Source organism: Argopecten irradians, chromosome 10, assembly GCF_041381155.1.
Source record: "Argopecten irradians isolate NY chromosome 10, Ai_NY, whole genome shotgun sequence".
Lineage (NCBI taxonomy): Eukaryota > Metazoa > Mollusca > Bivalvia > Pectinida > Pectinidae > Argopecten > Argopecten irradians.
This window is the reverse complement of record NC_091143.1, coordinates 21,144,722-21,162,921: the sequence shown is the minus strand read 5'-3', so window position 1 is coordinate 21,162,921 and position 18,200 is coordinate 21,144,722. Positions and strand designations below refer to the sequence as shown.

The 18,200-nt window shown below is 36.3% G+C and overlaps 3 protein-coding genes and 1 long non-coding RNA gene across 4 annotated transcripts in view; 3 read left to right on the top strand and 1 right to left on the bottom strand.

Moving 5' to 3' along the window:
* Nucleotides 1-18,200, bottom strand: part of LOC138333381 (uncharacterized) — a 401,614-nt gene that overhangs the window by 188,087 nt on the left and 195,327 nt on the right. The gene's annotated exons all lie outside the window — the stretch shown is intronic.
* LOC138333371 (uncharacterized) lies at nucleotides 12-1,269 on the top strand. The gene is made up of 2 exons (XM_069281714.1): nucleotides 12-473; nucleotides 713-1,269. The coding sequence occupies exons 1-2, from the start codon at nucleotides 59-61 to the stop codon at nucleotides 1,252-1,254; spliced, it is 957 nt and encodes a 318-aa protein (XP_069137815.1). The 5' UTR covers nucleotides 12-58; the 3' UTR covers nucleotides 1,255-1,269.
* On the top strand, nucleotides 1,296-4,298 carry LOC138333997 (uncharacterized). The gene is made up of 2 exons (XM_069282724.1): nucleotides 1,296-3,009; nucleotides 3,247-4,298. Exons 1-2 carry the CDS (start codon nucleotides 2,595-2,597, stop codon nucleotides 4,296-4,298), a joined length of 1,467 nt encoding a protein of 488 aa, XP_069138825.1. The 5' UTR covers nucleotides 1,296-2,594.
* Nucleotides 8,415-9,814, top strand: LOC138332761 (uncharacterized). The gene has a single exon (XM_069280729.1). It carries the CDS (start codon nucleotides 8,578-8,580, stop codon nucleotides 9,523-9,525), a length of 948 nt encoding a protein of 315 aa, XP_069136830.1. The 5' UTR covers nucleotides 8,415-8,577; the 3' UTR covers nucleotides 9,526-9,814.

The following is an 18,200-nucleotide window of genomic DNA, read 5'->3' as shown; positions in this document are numbered from 1 at the left end:
GCAATAAAATAGTATTTGCCAAAAAAACAAACTTTGAATAAAGAAATAAAAGTTTGGTATGCGTCGTCTGCTAGGGCTTCTGTTTAGCTACTGTGCAAGCAGATTTGAGGCTCTCAAAATGGCAAGCTTTAACTTAGGAAAACCTAAAGATATTCTACAATTAGAAGAAAATATTACGGAAGTAGAGGACTTAGAAATGAACAGTGAAGAGTTGAACAACATTTTAATGACTTTGTTCGATATTCCGAATGGAATATCAACATCTGTTTCACCAGAAGAGGCCAGAGCCGAAATGGCCGAAGCCATGAATGTGCCCGAGATTGAAAATTTTGTACGATCAGAAAATCAACATGTTCCTACACCACAACAGAGGTTTAAAGAATATTCTGAAGAAGATCTGAAAGCACTGGAAGAATCGAGACAATCCAAATCTACCAAAAATAATACGAAATGGGGGATGAAACTGTTCCAAGGTACGTTAAAATAAAATAATCTCCTGTCATAATAAAAATGTTTTCTTCCGGCCAGGACTCGAACCTGGATCATTCCATAACGGAAAGTTTTTCCTTAAACTACCAGAATGTTGAAAACAATTTCATTACAAACAGACGATTTAATAAAATTCAATGACGTAAATAACATTAAATAATATCAATATTTTTTTAGATCAATTATAAACTTCGATTATCAATCAATATAATTACATTTTTAGATTGGAATATGGAGGTGTATGGACAAGAAGTTCCAATGGCTACAATCAATGAAGGAGACCTATGTCAAAAACTCCGTCAATTTTATGCAGAGGCCACACCCAAGACTAGGAATTCTGGCAGTGGACCTACTGAATATCACAAGAACACTTTAATAAATGTCCGAGCCGCTATAAATCGTCACTTGCACGATCTTGGACGCACAGAAATAGATATCGTGCGAAGCATTACATTCAAATCGGCCAATAACATGTTGGACGCCAAGTTAAAACACAATGTCCGCAGTGGGTTATCGCGGCCAACTCAGCACAAATCAATTATTTCGAAACAGGACTTTGAACTAATTAACACGTACCTTAATTCCGGTGATAATCCTGTCCTGTTGAGGTACCGGGTGTGGGTTGATCTCGCAATTCACTTTGTCAGTAGGGGACTTGAGTTTCATATCCAGCTAACTCCGAACTCCTTTCAGTTTCTGAATGATGAAAACGAACATACCTATGTTTCAATTTCCCACGAGACCACTCAAAAAAAACAAACATAGGAGGGTTGAATAGCACAGAGGCAAAGAGGCACCATGCTCAGATAAAAGAATGTATGCCACAGATTCCGAAACTTGTCCTGTGAAGGCATTACGGAAATTCCTGTCCAAAACTCCTCCAAATGCTCCGTATGTTTTTAATAATTGCAACAAAACCGCAATGGTCTCTCCGACGACATCTCCATTCTGGTACACCGACAAGCCGCTCAAACAATACCAATTTGGAAGATTTATGGGAGATATCTCTCGCAACGCTAAATGCACACAACACTACACCGCGCACTGTCTCCGGGCCACAGCTATACAAGCGATGAGCGATGCTGGTTTCGAACTTAGACATATTATGTTCATGTCCGGCCATAAGAACGAAAGTTCCGTTAGAAGTTATAGTCGTGGATGTACTACGGGTCAAAAGCACAAGCTAAGTACCGTTCTTTCTGCTGTTGTACAACCAAACAGCGATCCCAAGTCCAACACATCATGTCGTGATGACGAGCTCGTAATGGCCGCGCCCGCTAGCCTGAATCCGGGAACACATGTACAGATGGTCCCACAGCAAAACACAAGAGTTGCTTCTTCTAACAACTTTATGTCGTCAGGACTTCTGACAAACTCCGTTTTCACAAACTGTGTGTTTAACTTTGGTCAGCAACCGAATAACATGTAAAAAGGCTTGTCATGCAGTAGCCTAATGTGCACCGCTTCCTTTCGAGCTGCCTAGCGCTCCATGTCCAGTTTACCTGACTGCGGTGCAATCGATTAATGCGCGCAGAGATGCAAAGAAATAGTTTCGTTATTAAAATCAGTTAAAATGGTTATGTGTGTTTTTCTTCTTAAACATAATGTCATTTAAAATTAATTATAAGCATTGATATCATTATTTTTTAATTTCATCGGGGTATGAAAAAAAAATTGTTTGCAAACTTTTGTGAGAATCCGCTACGCGGATTCACACAGTTTGCAAACAATTTTTTTTTCATACCCCGATGAAATTAAAAAATAATGATATCAATGCTTAAATAATTAATTTTTCTTTGTTTTCATACTTAATCCGACTTTCTGATTGGCCGATATTTTTTTTGCATACCTCTATGAAAAAAAAATAAGCGCCACCTACAAAATCTACGGAACTACTTTCGTCGGACATCCAATGTCGGTAAACATCAAAGGGATATGGATCCCTTTGATCTTCAACACGGAGCTTCCGTTTATAAAATTAAACAAAAAGAAACACTGGTTTAAAATTGTTTCAATTGAAGCAAAATTGTATTTTTTTAAAACTAAGGCAATAAAATAGTATTTGCCAAAAAAACAAACTTTGAATAAAGAAATAAAAGTTTGGTATGCGTCGTCTGCTAGGGCTTCTGTTTAGCTACTGTGCAAGCAGATTTGAGGCTCTCAAAATGGCAAGCTTTAACTTAGGAAAACCTAAAGATATTCTACAATTAGAAGAAAATATTACGGAAGTAGAGGACTTAGAAATGAACAGTGAAGAGTTGAACAACATTTTAATGACTTTGTTCGATATTCCGAATGGAATATCAACATCTGTTTCACCAGAAGAGGCCAGAGCCGAAATGGCCGAAGCCATGAATGTGCCCGAGATTGAAAATTTTGTACGATCAGAAAATCAACATGTTCCTACACCACAACAGAGGTTTAAAGAATATTCTGAAGAAGATCTGAAAGCACTGGAAGAATCGAGACAATCCAAATCTACCAAAAATAATACGAAATGGGGGATGAAACTGTTCCAAGGTAGTTAAAATATAATAATTTCTTGTCATAAAAAAATGTTTTCTTCCGGCCAGGACTCGAACCTGGATCAATCCATAACGGAAAGTTTTTCCTTAAACTACCAGAATGTTGAAAACAATTTCATTACAAACAGACGATTTAATAAAATTCAATGACGTAAATAACATTAAATAATATCAATATTTTTTTAGATCAATTATAAACTTCGATTATCAATCAATATAATTACATTTTTAGATTGGAATATGGAGGTGTATGGACAAGAAGTTCCAATGGCTACAATCAATGAAGGAGACCTATGTCAAAAACTCCGTCAATTTTATGCAGAGGCCACACCCAAGACTAGGAATTCTGGCAGTGGACCTACTGAATATCACAAGAACACTTTAATAAATGTCCGAGCCGCTATAAATCGTCACTTGCACGATCTTGGACGCACAGAAATAGATATCGTGCGAAGCATTACATTCAAATCGGCCAATAACATGTTGGACGCCAAGTTAAAACACAATGTCCGCAGTGGGTTATCGCGGCCAACTCAGCACAAATCAATTATTTCGAAACAGGACTTTGAACTAATTAACACGTACCTTAATTCCGGTGATAATCCTGTCCTGTTGAGGTACCGGGTGTGGGTTGATCTCGCAATTCACTTTGTCAGTAGGGGACTTGAGTTTCATATCCAGCTAACTCCGAACTCCTTTCAGTTTCTGAATGATGAAAACGAACATACCTATGTTTCAATTTCCCACGAGACCACTCAAAAAAACAAACAAGGAGGGTTGAATAGCACAGAGGCACCATGCTCAGATAAAAGAATGTATGCCACAGATTCCGAAACTTGTCCTGTGAAGGCATTACGGAAATTCCTGTCCAAAACTCCTCCAAATGCTCCGTATGTTTTTAATAATTGCAACAAAACCGCAATGGTCTCTCCGACGACATCTCCATTCTGGTACACCGACAAGCCGCTCAAACAATACCAATTTGGAAGATTTATGGGAGATATCTCTCGCAACGCTAAATGCACACAACACTACACCGCGCACTGTCTCCGGGCCACAGCTATACAAGCGATGAGCGATGCTGGTTTCGAACTTAGACATATTATGTTCATGTCCGGCCATAAGAACGAAAGTTCCGTTAGAAGTTATAGTCGTGGATGTACTACGGGTCAAAAGCACAAGCTAAGTACCGTTCTTTCTGCTGTTGTACAACCAAACAGCGATCCCAAGTCCAACACATCATGTCGTGATGACGAGCTCGTAATGGCCGCGCCGCTAGCCTGAATCCGGGAACACATGTACAGATGGTCCCACAGCAAAACACAAGAGTTGCTTCTTCTAACAAACTTTATGTCGTCAGGACTTCTGACAAACTCCGTTTTTCACAAACTGTGTGTTTAACTTTGGTCAGCAACCGAATAACATGTAAAAAAGGCTTGTCATGCAGTAGCCTAATGTGCACCGCTTCCTTTCGAGCTGCCTAGCGCTCCATGTCCAGTTTACCTGACTGCGGTGCAATCGATTAATGCGCGCAGAGATGCAAAGAAATAGTTTCGTTATTAAAATCAGTTAAAATGGTTATGTGTGTTTTTCTTCTTAAACATAATGTCATTTAAAATTAATTATAAGCATTGATATCATTATTTTTTAATTTCATCGGGGTATGAAAAAAAAATTGTTTGCAAACTTTTGTGAGAATCCGCTACGCGGATTCACACAGTTTGCAAACAATTTTTTTTTCATACCCCGATGAAATTAAAAAAATAATGATATCAATGCTTAAATAATTAATTTTTCTTTGTTTTCATACTTAATCCGACTTTCTGATTGGCCGATATTTTTTTTTTGCATACCTCTATGAAAAAAAAATAAGCGCCACCTACAAAATCTACGGAACTACTTTCGTCGGACATCCAATGTCGGTAAACATCAAAGGGATATGGATCCCTTTGATCTTCAACACGGAGCTTCCGTTTATAAAAATTAAACAAAAAGAAACACTGGTTTAAAATTGTTTCAATTGAAGAAAAATTGTATTTTTTTAAAACTAAGGCAATAAAATAGTATTTGCCAAAAAAACAAACTTTGAATAAAGAAATAAAAGTTTGGTATGCGTCGTCTGCTAGGGCTTCTGTTTAGCTACTGTGCAAGCAGATTTGAGGCTCTCAAAATGGCAAGCTTTAACTTAGGAAAACCTAAAGATATTCTACAATTAGAAGAAAATATTACGGAAGTAGAGGACTTAGAAATGAACAGTGAAGAGTTGAACAACATTTTAATGACTTTGTTCGATATTCCGAATGGAATATCAACATCTGTTTCACCAGAAGAGGCCAGAGCCGAAATGGCCGAAGCCATGAATGTGCCCGAGATTGAAAATTTTGTACGATCAGAAAATCAACATGTTCCTACACCACAACAGAGGTTTTTAAAGAATATTCTGAAGAAGATCTGAAAGCACTGGAAGAATCGAGACAATCCAAATCTACCAAAAATAATACGAAATGGGGGATGAAAACTGTTCCAAGGTACGTTAAAATAAAATAATCTCCTGTCATAATAAAAATGTTTTCTTCCGGCCAGGACTCGAACCTGGATCATTCCATAACGGAAAGTTTTTCCTTAAACTACCAGAATGTTGAAAACAATTTCATTACAAACAGACGATTTAATAAAATTCAATGACGTAAATAACATTAAATAATATCAATATTTTTTTTAGATCAATTATAAACTTCGATTATCAATCAATATAATTACATTTTTAGATTGGAATATGGAGGTGTATGGACAAGAAGTTCCAATGGCTACAATCAATGAAGGAGACCTATGTCAAAAACTCCGTCAATTTTATGCAGAGGCCACACCCAAGACTAGGAATTCTGGCAGTGGACCTACTGAATATCACAAGAACACTTTAATAAATGTCCGAGCCGCTATAAATCGTCACTTGCACGATCTTGGACGCACAGAAATAGATATCGTGCGAAGCATTACATTCAAATCGGCCAATAACATGTTGGACGCCAAGTTAAAACACAATGTCCGCAGTGGGTTATCGCGGCCAACTCAGCACAAATCAATTATTTCGAAAACAGGACTTTGAACTAATTAACACGTACCTTAATTCCGGTGATAATCCTGTCCTGTTGAGGTACCGGGTGTGGGTTGATCTCGCAATTCACTTTGTCAGTAGGGGACTTGAGTTTCATATCCAGCTAACTCCGAACTCCTTTCAGTTTCTGAATGATGAAAACGAACATACCTATGTTTCAATTTCCCACGAGACCACTCAAAAAAACAAACAAGGAGGGTTGAATAGCACAGAGGCACCATGCTCAGATAAAAGAATGTATGCCACAGATTCCGAAACTTGTCCTGTGAAGGCATTACGGAAATTCCTGTCCAAAACTCCTCCAAATGCTCCGTATGTTTTTAATAATTGCAACAAAACCGCAATGGTCTCTCCGACGACATCTCCATTCTGGTACACCGACAAGCCGCTCAAACAATACCAATTTGGAAGATTTATGGGAGATATCTCTCGCAACGCTAAATGCACACAACACTACACCGCGCATTGTCTCCGGGCCACAGCTATACAAGCGATGAGCGATGCTGGTTTCGAACTTAGACATATTATGTTCATGTCCGGCCATAAGAACGAAAGTTCCGTTAGAAGTTATAGTCGTGGATGTACTACGGGTCAAAAGCACAAGCTAAGTACCGTTCTTTCTGCTGTTGTACAACCAAACAGCGATCCCAAGTCCAACACATCATGTCGTGATGACGAGCTCGTAATGGCCGCGCCCGCTAGCCTGAATCCGGGAACACATGTACAGATGGTCCCACAGCAAAACACAAGAGTTGCTTCTTCTAACAACTTTATGTCGTCAGGACTTCTGACAAACTCCGTTTTCACAAACTGTGTGTTTAACTTTGGTCAGCAACCGAATAACATGTAAAAAGGCTTGTCATGCAGTAGCCTAATGTGCACCGCTTCCTTTCGAGCTGCCTAGCGCTCCAGTTTACCTGCTCCGTCCAGTTTACCTGACTGCGGTGCAATCGATTAATGCGCGCAGAGATGCAAAGAAATAGTTTCGTTATTAAAATCAGTTAAAATGGTTATGTGTGTTTTTCTTCTTAAACATAATGTCATTTTAAAATTAATTATAAGCATTGATATCATTATTTTTTAATTTCATCGGGGTATGAAAAAAAAATTGTTTGCAAACTTTTGTGAGAATCCGCTACGCGGATTCACACAGTTTGCAAACAATTTTTTTTTCATACCCCGATGAAATTAAAAAATAATGATATCAATGCTTAAATAATTAATTTTTCTTTGTTTTCATACTTAATCCGACTTTTCTGATTGGCTATTTTTTTTGCATACCTCTATGAAAAAAAAAATAAGCGCCACCTACAAAATCTACGGAACTACTTTCGTCGGACATCCAATGTCGGTAAACATCAAAGGGATATGGATCCCTTTGATCTTCAACACGGAGCTTCCGTTTATAAAATTAAACAAAAAGAAACACTGGTTTAAAATTGTTTCAATTGAAGAAAAATTGTATTTTTTTTAAAACTAAGGCAATAAAATAGTATTTGCCAAAAAAACAAACTTTGAATAAAGAAATAAAAGTTTGGTATGCGTCGTCTGCTAGGGCTTCTGTTTAGCTACTGTGCAAGCAGATTTGAGGCTCTCAAAATGGCAAGCTTTTAACTTAGGAAAACCTAAAGATATTCTACAATTAGAAGAAAAATATTACGGAAGTAGAGGACTTAGAAATGAACAGTGAAGAGTTGAACAACATTTTAATGACTTTGTTCGATATTCCGAATGGAATATCAACATCTGTTTCACCAGAAGAGGCCAGAGCCGAAATGGCCGAAGCCATGAATGTGCCCGAGATTGAAAATTTTGTACGATCAGAAAATCAACATGTTCCTACACCACAACAGAGGTTTAAAGAATATTCTGAAGAAGATCTGAAAGCACTGGAAGAATCGAGACAATCCAAATCTACCAAAAATAATACGAAATGGGGGATGAAACTGTTCCAAGGTACGTTAAAATAAAATAATCTCCTGTCATAATAAAAATGTTTTTCTTCCGGCCAGGACTCGAACCTGGATCATTCCATAACGGAAAGTTTTTCCTTAAAACTACCAGAATGTTGAAAACAATTTCATTACAAACAGACGATTTAATAAAATTCAATGACGTAAATAACATTAAATAATATCAATATTTTTTTTAGATCAATTATAAAACTTCGATTATCAATCAATATAATTACATTTTTAGATTGGAATATGGAGGTGTATGGACAAGAAGTTCCAATGGCTACAATCAATGAAGGAGACCTATGTCAAAAAACTCCGTCAATTTTATGCAGAGGCCACACCCAAGACTAGGAATTCTGGCAGTGGACCTACTGAATATCACAAGAACACTTTAATAAATGTCCGAGCCGCTATAAATCGTCACTTGCACGATCTTGGACGCACAGAAATAGATATCGTGCGAAGCATTACATTCAAATCGGCCAATAACATGTTGGACGCCAAGTTAAAACACAATGTCCGCAGTGGGTTATCGCGGCCAACTCAGCACAAATCAATTATTTCGAAACAGGACTTTGAACTAATTAACACGTACCTTAATTCCGGTGATAATCCTGTCCTGTTGAGGTACCGGGTGTGGGTTGATCTCGCAATTCACTTTGTCAGTAGGGGACTTGAGTTTCATATCCAGCTAACTCCGAACTCCTTTCAGTTTCTGAATGATGAAAACGAACATACCTATGTTTCAATTTCCCACGAGACCACTCAAAAAAACAAACAAGGAGGGTTGAATAGCACAGAGGCACCATGCTCAGATAAAAGAATGTATGCCACAGATTCCGAAACTTGTCCTGTGAAGGCATTACGGAAATTCCTGTCCAAAACTCCTCCAAATGCTCCGTATGTTTTTAATAATTGCAACAAAACCGCAATGGTCTCTCCGACGACATCTCCATTCTGGTACACCGACAAGCCGCTCAAACAATACCAATTTGGAAGATTTATGGGAGATATCTCTCGCAACGCTAAATGCACACAACACTACACCGCGCACTGTCTCCGGGCCACAGCTATACAAGCGATGAGCGATGCTGGTTTCGAACTTAGACATATTATGTTCATGTCCGGCCATAAGAACGAAAGTTCCGTTAGAAGTTATAGTCGTGGATGTACTACGGGTCAAAAGCACAAGCTAAGTACCGTTCTTTCTGCTGTTGTACAACCAAACAGCGATCCCAAGTCCAACACATCATGTCGTGATGACGAGCTCGTAATGGCCGCGCCCGCTAGCCTGAATCCGGGAACACATGTACAGATGGTCCCACAGCAAAACACAAGAGTTGCTTCTTCTAACAACTTTATGTCGTCAGGACTTCTGACAAACTCCGTTTTCACAAACTGTGTGTTTAACTTTGGTCAGCAACCGAATAACATGTAAAAAAGGCTTGTCATGCAGTAGCCTAATGTGCACCGCTTCCTTTCGAGCTGCCTAGCGCTCCATGTCCAGTTTACCTGACTGCGGTGCAATCGATTAATGCGCGCAGAGATGCAAAGAAATAGTTTCGTTATTAAAATCAGTTAAAATGGTTATGTGTGTTTTTCTTCTTAAACATAATGTCATTTAAAATTAATTATAAGCATTGATATCATTATTTTTTAATTTCATCGGGGTATGAAAAAAAAATTGTTTGCAAACTTTTGTGAGAATCCGCTACGCGGATTCACACAGTTTGCAAACAATTTTTTTTTCATACCCCGATGAAATTAAAAAATAATGATATCAATGCTTAAATAAACAAGTTCTGAATGTATTTCATATGTGGTTATTAACACGTAACACTGCGCGTCTCAGTAGCGGCCAGATCTAACAGCATTCAAACAACGATGTACATGTATATGTTAATATTATGAAAATTTTTGTCCTTATGCAATTCTATACCTTTGGTTTCAGTAACTAGTAAGCAAGTTAAATGATGGTCAAAAAGACACAACTCGAGATGATCTTGGCGAACTGTCGCAATCATATTTAACTTTGATGATCCAATTGCCAATTTCATGAGCCAATATCTCTGCCAATTTGTATGATATAACATTGAAACAAAAACTGTTCTAAACATCGTTCCATAGTACAGTATATACCTACATGTATGTGCAAAAAATGACCATTATACACCAAATTGTAAATGCGCTGAGATCCCGTGAAAATCATGAAGCTTTATAGGCACTCGTTACAACACAGCATTTATGCACCATATTAATTCTTGTCTTTATGCTTTATGTATGTTTAGATGAGAGTATACGTGAAAAGGTCACTTTATAATTACTGATACCATTGTAAAAATGTAAAATAAAATAGCAGACCACAACTTAGCTCATGGTCGGACCGTGTGTATTTATTCTTCCGCACTGAAGTGGCAAATATCATCACTTTTAGGCAGTAAATATACCGCAAAAATTAATTTTGAACACTTATTTGACTTTGTAAAATTAAATCCTGTGCATTGTAAATATTGCAATTCTCAAAATGTTGGTAACTATTGGTGGTGAATAACATATTAAAAGCTCTTCTTGTTTCGTGAGTATGAAACTTACGACACATATAACTTGAACTATGTTGTGCTCTTGGGGCAAGATTTGACCATTGTGACCTTGAATTCATGTCAACGTAATTCGATTGTAAGCGTATACATTTATACCATACATGAGCTCAGCTGATGTTTCAAAGGAATTGTGTTAATGTAAAATGATATTTCAGCATATACATTGTAATTCAACATTTTACTACCGTGACCTTCAAGAGTGATTAAGGTCATACAACAAAAACTTATTTTGACATGCGGCAATCAGTCTTTGATGTAAAGATGTTCTACAACAATTGTACTGATGTAGCATATGTGACTTGTATGACCTTGACTATAATTTTTAATTTTAATCTTAATTCATGCAGGCACACATGTATGCCATAGGTGTATGAAATATGAAATATGTATAATCGAGTTTGATGACGTAACATAGTCACAAAGTTTTGGCGTAAAACTGTTGTAGATATCTGTCCATGCTATGTCTATGCAAAATTCAGGCATGTATGTTAAGTATTAAAGGCGCTGAAATCTTGTGCATTTTTGGCGGGAAAACGGCTAAATCGCTGTTTTCCAAGGTCTATATCTCTGCCATTTTGGTTCCGATGAACTTTTCTGTGGCAATTTTCGCTTTTGACATTTGTTTGACACCGTAGCGAGCTCTTGACCTTGTGACCTTGACATAATCTCTGATAACATGTGATGAACAAAAATCGCGCTATGTCACGATCTACCTTAAAGACAAAACGGGGACAACGTACAACGTACGGTTATGAAGTAAGGAACGTTTAAAATTTGGTCTAAAAAGGTAGTTTTTTTTCGTTTGTGGCCTTGACCTTGAACATTTTTTACAAAAAAATCGAACGTACGTTTCAAGATCTCATGTACCTACATAATGTGTCAAAAGTTGAGCGTCGTACTGTGTTTCGTTCGTGAGATCCTGCTGACAAGATTTGTGGAAATAAGGGAAAAAAAGAAATAATAACTCGTTTTGATCGCGATCAAAACACGGGATTTCCACATATGTAATGATATAAGTAATGTTAGCGAACGGACGATTGCTTGAACGAATGGGCGATGTGACTCAATATTAATCAAAAAGCGTTTCTTACGAAAGTAGTCTGGTCCAACCGAAAAACAGATTTAAGGGAATCCCCTTTTGGGCACTAGATTTCATAGAGAGGTGAATATATCGGAACCTGCTGATTGGATATATTCAGGGTACATCAGTTAATGGTTAATGTATGGGTCGGCAATACATGTAGATGTAAAATTTTGTAAAGAATTTTGATGTGAATTTGTTTGGTTCTGTGGTTGCAAAACTGCCGTGTATTTCCCCAACATAGCACCGGTTTTGCTTAAACAGCCGGTGTCACATGTGACAGCTCTGCCACACACATAAAAGGTTTTGAAACTGTCAGTTATTGGGTTTGTGCATTACCTTTCTTTGATTAAATGTACATCCTATTAATAGTTAGGTTCACGTAAGGGACGGTCTCCCATACATGCGGTGTAGCTACACATGTACATGTACGTGTATTAACGCAAACATGGCGATTGTGTACATTGTTCATGCAGAACTTAAAACATCTCGAAATTATAGTATTCAAGTTGGGTATAGGTAATAACCAGCCAAATGAGAAAAAAAGACCTTCGAAACGGCCCGTGTGTTACGAAGATTGAGCCCAGGACAGAAATTTAACCCGGCCGCTGATTGGCTGGCTAATCTTGAATTTCAAAAGTAAAAATGTTTTCTGACAGGTAATTATTCCTTGATAACCATGATATGAATTTGGAAATTCAGATTGAGATTTAGGTTCAAAATATCAATTTTGATAATGAATAGGTAAAAACATTAGAATTTCAGGTTTTTTAAAAGTGCAAAAATTCTCCTTTTCTTATGAAGATCTTGGACCAATGCGGAATAACACGTACAGTTAGAGTTTTAGTATTAGATACCGATTATCTCCCTTTGGCCACATGCCACATCATGTAATCACAACTCAAAATCGCTGAAAGTTCTATACCTCCGCCATTTTGAATCATATGACATTGAAATTGGTCATTTTATGTGTCTGAAAGCATGATCTTTCACATCCAATTCAAAACATTTCACCTTTGAATTTTCATGAATTACGCTAAAATTTACGTTAAAAAATGAACGAAACGCCATATTCGGAGGTCTATATTTCCGCCATTTTCCAATTCATGTCTTTGAAATTAAAAACCTGTACAGACAATAGGATAAAGCTTACATTTACAAAAATTCAACACTCTACATGAGATGATAAAGGCCCTACGAGCTCACAAATAACGGACAAAAATAAGAAAAAGAAACAAATTGCCATATTTGGAGAGCTATATTTTCGCCATTTTTCTATATAACCCCTTAAAAATAAATAACTTTTGAAGACAAAAGTTCATACAACATAGGTATGAAAAATCAACACTGTACATACAGGTTTAAAGGCTGAAACGTCTCGGGCAAGGACAAATATAAACTAAAATTTCGATTTTCGATGTCCTATATCTCCGCCATTTTGAATCTTATGACCTTGAACTTGGTCATTTTATGTGTCTGAAAGCATGATCTTTCACTTAAGCATTGATGTCACTATTTTCTAATTTTATCGGGGTATGAAAAAAAAAATTGTTTGCAAACTGTGTGAATCCGCGTAGCGGATTCTCACAAAAGTTTGCAAACAATTTTTTTTTCATAACCCGATAAAATTAGAAAATAGTGACATCAATACTTATAATTAATTTTATACTCTATTTGATAAAATGAAGTATGTTTAAATGTAACATTATAGTGGTTTTTCAAGGGATTCTTTTTTCCGAATCAATACGCAACGTCAATGTCTCTATTGTGACGTCACGTTGACGTCGGGGTTTCGCGCCATTCTCGGATTTTTTTTCATAGTGGTATGCAAAAAAAATATTGGCCAATCAGAAAACCAGATTTGGTATGAAAACAAAGAAAAATTAATTATATCAAATTCAAAACATTTCACCTTTGAATGTTCATGAATTACGCTAAAATTTACGTTAAAAAATGAACGAAACGCCATATTCGGAGGTCTATATTTCCGCCATTTTCAAATTCATGTCTTTGAAATTAAAAACCTGTACAGACAATAGGCTAAAGCTTACATTTACAAAAATTCAACACTCTACATGAGATGATAAAGGCCCTACGAGCTCACAAATAACGGACAAAAATAAGAAAAAGAAACAAATTGCCATATTTGGAGAGCTATATTTTCGCCATTTTTCTATATAACCCCTTAAAAATAAATAACTTTTGAAGACAAAAGTTCATACAACATAGGTATGAAAAATCAACACTGTACATACAGGTTTAAAGGCGCTGAAACGTCTCGGGCAAGGACAAATATAAACTAAAATTTCGATTTTCGATGTCCTATATCTCCGCCATTTTGAATCTTATGACCTTGAACTTGGTCATTTTATGTGTCTGAAAGCATGATCTTTCACATCAAATTCAAAACATTTCACCTTTGAATTTTCATGAATTACGCTAAAATTTACGTTAAAAAATGAACGAAACGCCATATTCGGAGGTCTATATTTCCGCCATTTTCACATTCATGTCTTTGAAATTAAAAATATTTACAGATAATAGGCTAAAGTTTACATTTACAAAAAATCAACACCCTACATGAGACGATAAAGGCCCTACGAGCTCACAAATAACGGACAAAAATAAGAAAATGAAACAAATTGCCATATTTGGAGAGCTATATTTTCGCCATTTTTCTATATAACCTCTTAAAAATAAATAACTTTTGAAGACAAAAGTTCATACAACATAGGTATGAAAAATAAACACTGTACATACAGGTTTAAAGGCGCTGAAACGTCTCGTGCAAGGACAAATATAAACTAAAATTTCGATTTTCGATGTCCTGTATCTCCGCCATTTTGAATCTTATGACCTTGAACTTGGTCATTTTATGTGTCTGAAAGCATGATCTTTCACATCCAATTCAAAACATTTCACCTTTGAATTTTCATGAATTACGCTAAAATTTACGTTAAAAAATGAACGAAACGCCATATTCGGAGGTCTATATTTCCGCCATTTTCACATTCATGTCTTTGAAATTAAAAACATTTACAGATAATAGGCTAAAGTTTACATTTACAAAAAATCAACACCCTATATGAGACGATAAAGGCCCTACGAGCTCACAAATAACGGACAAAAATAAGAAAATGAAACAAATTGCCATATTTGGAGAGCTATATTTTCGCCATTTTTCTATATAACCCCTTAAAAATAAATAACTTTTGAAGACAAAAGTTCATACAACATAGGTATGAGAAATCAACACTGTACATACAGGTTTAAAGGCGCTGAAACGTCTCGTGCAAGGACAAATATAAACTAAAATTTCGATTTTCGATGTCCTATATCTCCGCCATTTTGAATCTTATGACCTTGAACTTGGTCATTTTATGTGTCTGAAAGCATGATCTTTCACATCAAATTCAAAACATTTCACCTTTGAATTTTCATGAATTACGCTAAAATTTACGTTAAAAAATGAACGAAACGCCATATTCGGAGGTCTATATTTCCGCCATTTTCCAATTCATGTCTTTGAAATTAAAAACCTGTACAGACATTAGGATAAAGCTTACATTTACAAAAAATCAACACTCTACATGAGATGATAAAGGCCCTACGAGCTCACAATTAACGGACAAAAATAAGAAAAAGAAACAAATTGCAATATTTGGAGAGCTATATTTCCGCCATTTTTCTATATAACCCCTTAAAAATAAATAACTTGTGAAGACAAAAGTTCATACAACATAGGTATGAAAAATCAACACTGTACATACAGGTTTAAAGGCGCTGAAACGTCTCGTGCAAGGACAAATATAAACTAAAATTTCGATTTTTGATGTCCTATATCTCCGCCATTTTTGATCATATGACCTTGAAATAGGTCATTTTATGTTCCTGAGAACATGGTCTTTCATATGCGCCCTTCATTACATTTCTACGGTAAAGTTCATATTTGACCTTTGTTTGACCTCATTTGACCCTCTAGCGAACTCATGACCTAGACATAATCTCTGATAACATGTAATGAGAAAAAAACTTTCAATATCGCGATCTACCTGAATAACTAAACATGGACGATGTACAGCGTATAGTTATGAAGTTATGAGCATTTAAACTTCGTTCGAAAAAAGTAGTTTTTTATGTCTGTGACCTTGACCTTGACCTTTATCGTACAAAATCGAACGTACGTTTCAAGCACTCATGTACCTACATAACGTGTCCAAATTTGAACGTCGTACCTTGTTCCGTTCTTGAGAAAAAGTGTTAAGAAGGTTTCGTGGAAATAATAAGAATAATAAGAAAAAACAGAACAATAACAATAGGGATTTCCATCCTGAATGGAAATCCCTAAAAACAGAACAATAACAATAGGGATTTCCATCCTTAATGGAAATCCCTAATAAACACACAGAACTTTCTGGAAATAGATCATTCTAGATCTCTACTTATAATCAACATGTTTACAAACATATTTGTTTATACATGATAATATTCTAGAAAGTTCTATAACCTAAATCAATGATATGATCTTTATAGGATGTATTGATAATAAAGCTATAGGAGTTATCTCCCTTATCTAATAACACCATGTATTTAGTGTCATACATAACAGACATGAACACTTTATTCAATGTCGCGAGACATAATAACGTTTTCAGTTGTCTCAAAAAGATCGGTATTTTTAACAAACGATACAAATTTTCTTACACAGTAAGTAAATTAAAATATATCAATCTTTAAGGAACACTAAAAAAATCATTCTGATTTCGGTATAGTTGGAATAATAATGATATCTCTAATAGTAATTTTAGGGATTTCCATCTACAGTCGGAAATCCCTTTTGTTATTGTTCTGTTTTTTACGAAAAATGAGGTCAAGCAAAGGTCAAAAATAAACTTTACCATATAAATGTTTTGAAGGGCGCATAAGAAAGACCCTGATTGCGTTAGTTATTCCCCTTTGTCCAAGATCGCCATATAAGAAACGGCGAATGAACGTTGACTTGGAAGCAAACAGATGTGATTTTGCTTCCTTGAACCCCTTGTCATGCTTGATGTAAGACAAATGAGAAATCAGTATAAACTGTTTTACCACAGTACAGGTCCTCCTCCGTGCGATATTTCTACAGGTGAATAAAATCCATTGAAGCGTGACGATTTTTTTGGCCAACACTGTCCCACAGAGGTGCGAATAACAGTATAATAGGTTCAAAGTTCAATATTTAAACAATGGCATACAATAGGATGACACAAACACTGTAGATTATATTAGTTCGGAGTATTGGATAAAGTTCATGTAACACTACATTAAAGAGTAGCTCTTCCGAAACGTCTGTGCAGAATCTCAGGTGTAAATACAATCTCTGACCATGATGAAACACCAATAGTCCATGGAGCATATCTTACGAAGGACATACCCGTCGCCATCTTGCTATCCTGTAGGTATGGAAGTTGATACCCCTCGGCAAAATGAGGTTTCGGTACCATATCTAGAAGGCATCGATATTCAAGACCTCTTTAATGACTTTGGACCTATGACAAACACCTCTCTGCAGCTGCGACGCACCGACCGTCCCCAAATGTTTAATAATTGCCAAATCACAATTATTCAGAATCTTAAAATTAACAAGAAAACGCAGACACAGAAAATGAAAAAACACTCTGTAGTGTAGCCTAAACTGTATTCAATGAAATTGTGGTGATTTTGATTTAACTGCATATCATTAATAATAGATTTCAAATGGACGAAGTGACTCTGAAATAATGATAAACATATAATCATGTAGACATATTTGTGTTAGGTCAAGGTAACAAAAACGTTATATGTTATTTCACTTATTGTTATGCAATAAAGTTGTTGAAACAATCTCGGGTATTCTTTTGTACTTTGTTTGACTATATAATTAATTTTAAATTTTCATGTAAAGGACCTCGATGCGATAAATTCGTTATGTAGTCAGTTACTGACCCCCTATAAAGGCATAGAGGGTCAGTAAAAAGTATAGGAGGCTCGGGCTACGCCCTCGCCCCCTATAAATCTTACTGACTCTCCATGCTTTTATAGGGGGTCAGTAACTGACTATGTAACTCATATTGGTTACTAATGCACAAGTGCGAGTTATGTAAAAATTATAACGCTAAATATGAAAAAAAACTGATTCCAATGAACAATCGATTTAGAAATACATTTTTATGGTATGGTAATCTTAAAGTGAATGGTAATTACTGAGTGTGTGCATACATTGGATCTTTATGTAGTTTAATATCAAAATACGACTATAATCGCCCGGTTAGCTTTCTTCCTCCCAGACAGTTTGATATAGACTTACCGTTATTGAAGATATCGTGAAGACAACCGAGGTCCTGCTTCATACCAAGCTTACACGTAAGGATCAAAGTGAACGTAATCATGATTCTATTGGAATTCCCATACTTC

Excerpts from the sequence above, each read along its gene's own strand:
- LOC138333371 (XM_069281714.1), top strand. The coding sequence starts at position 59 with ATGCGTCGTCTGCTAGGGCTTCTGTTTAGCTACTGTGCAAGCAGATTT. Across the intron at positions 474-712 it reads GGGGATGAAACTGTTCCAAG|ATTGGAATATGGAGGTGTAT; the intron begins GTACGTTAAAAT and ends TTACATTTTTAG.
- LOC138333997 (XM_069282724.1), top strand. The coding sequence starts at position 2,595 with ATGCGTCGTCTGCTAGGGCTTCTGTTTAGCTACTGTGCAAGCAGATTT. Across the intron at positions 3,010-3,246 it reads GGGGATGAAACTGTTCCAAG|ATTGGAATATGGAGGTGTAT; the intron begins GTAGTTAAAATA and ends TTACATTTTTAG.
- LOC138332761 (XM_069280729.1), top strand. The coding sequence starts at position 8,578 with ATGTTGGACGCCAAGTTAAAACACAATGTCCGCAGTGGGTTATCGCGG.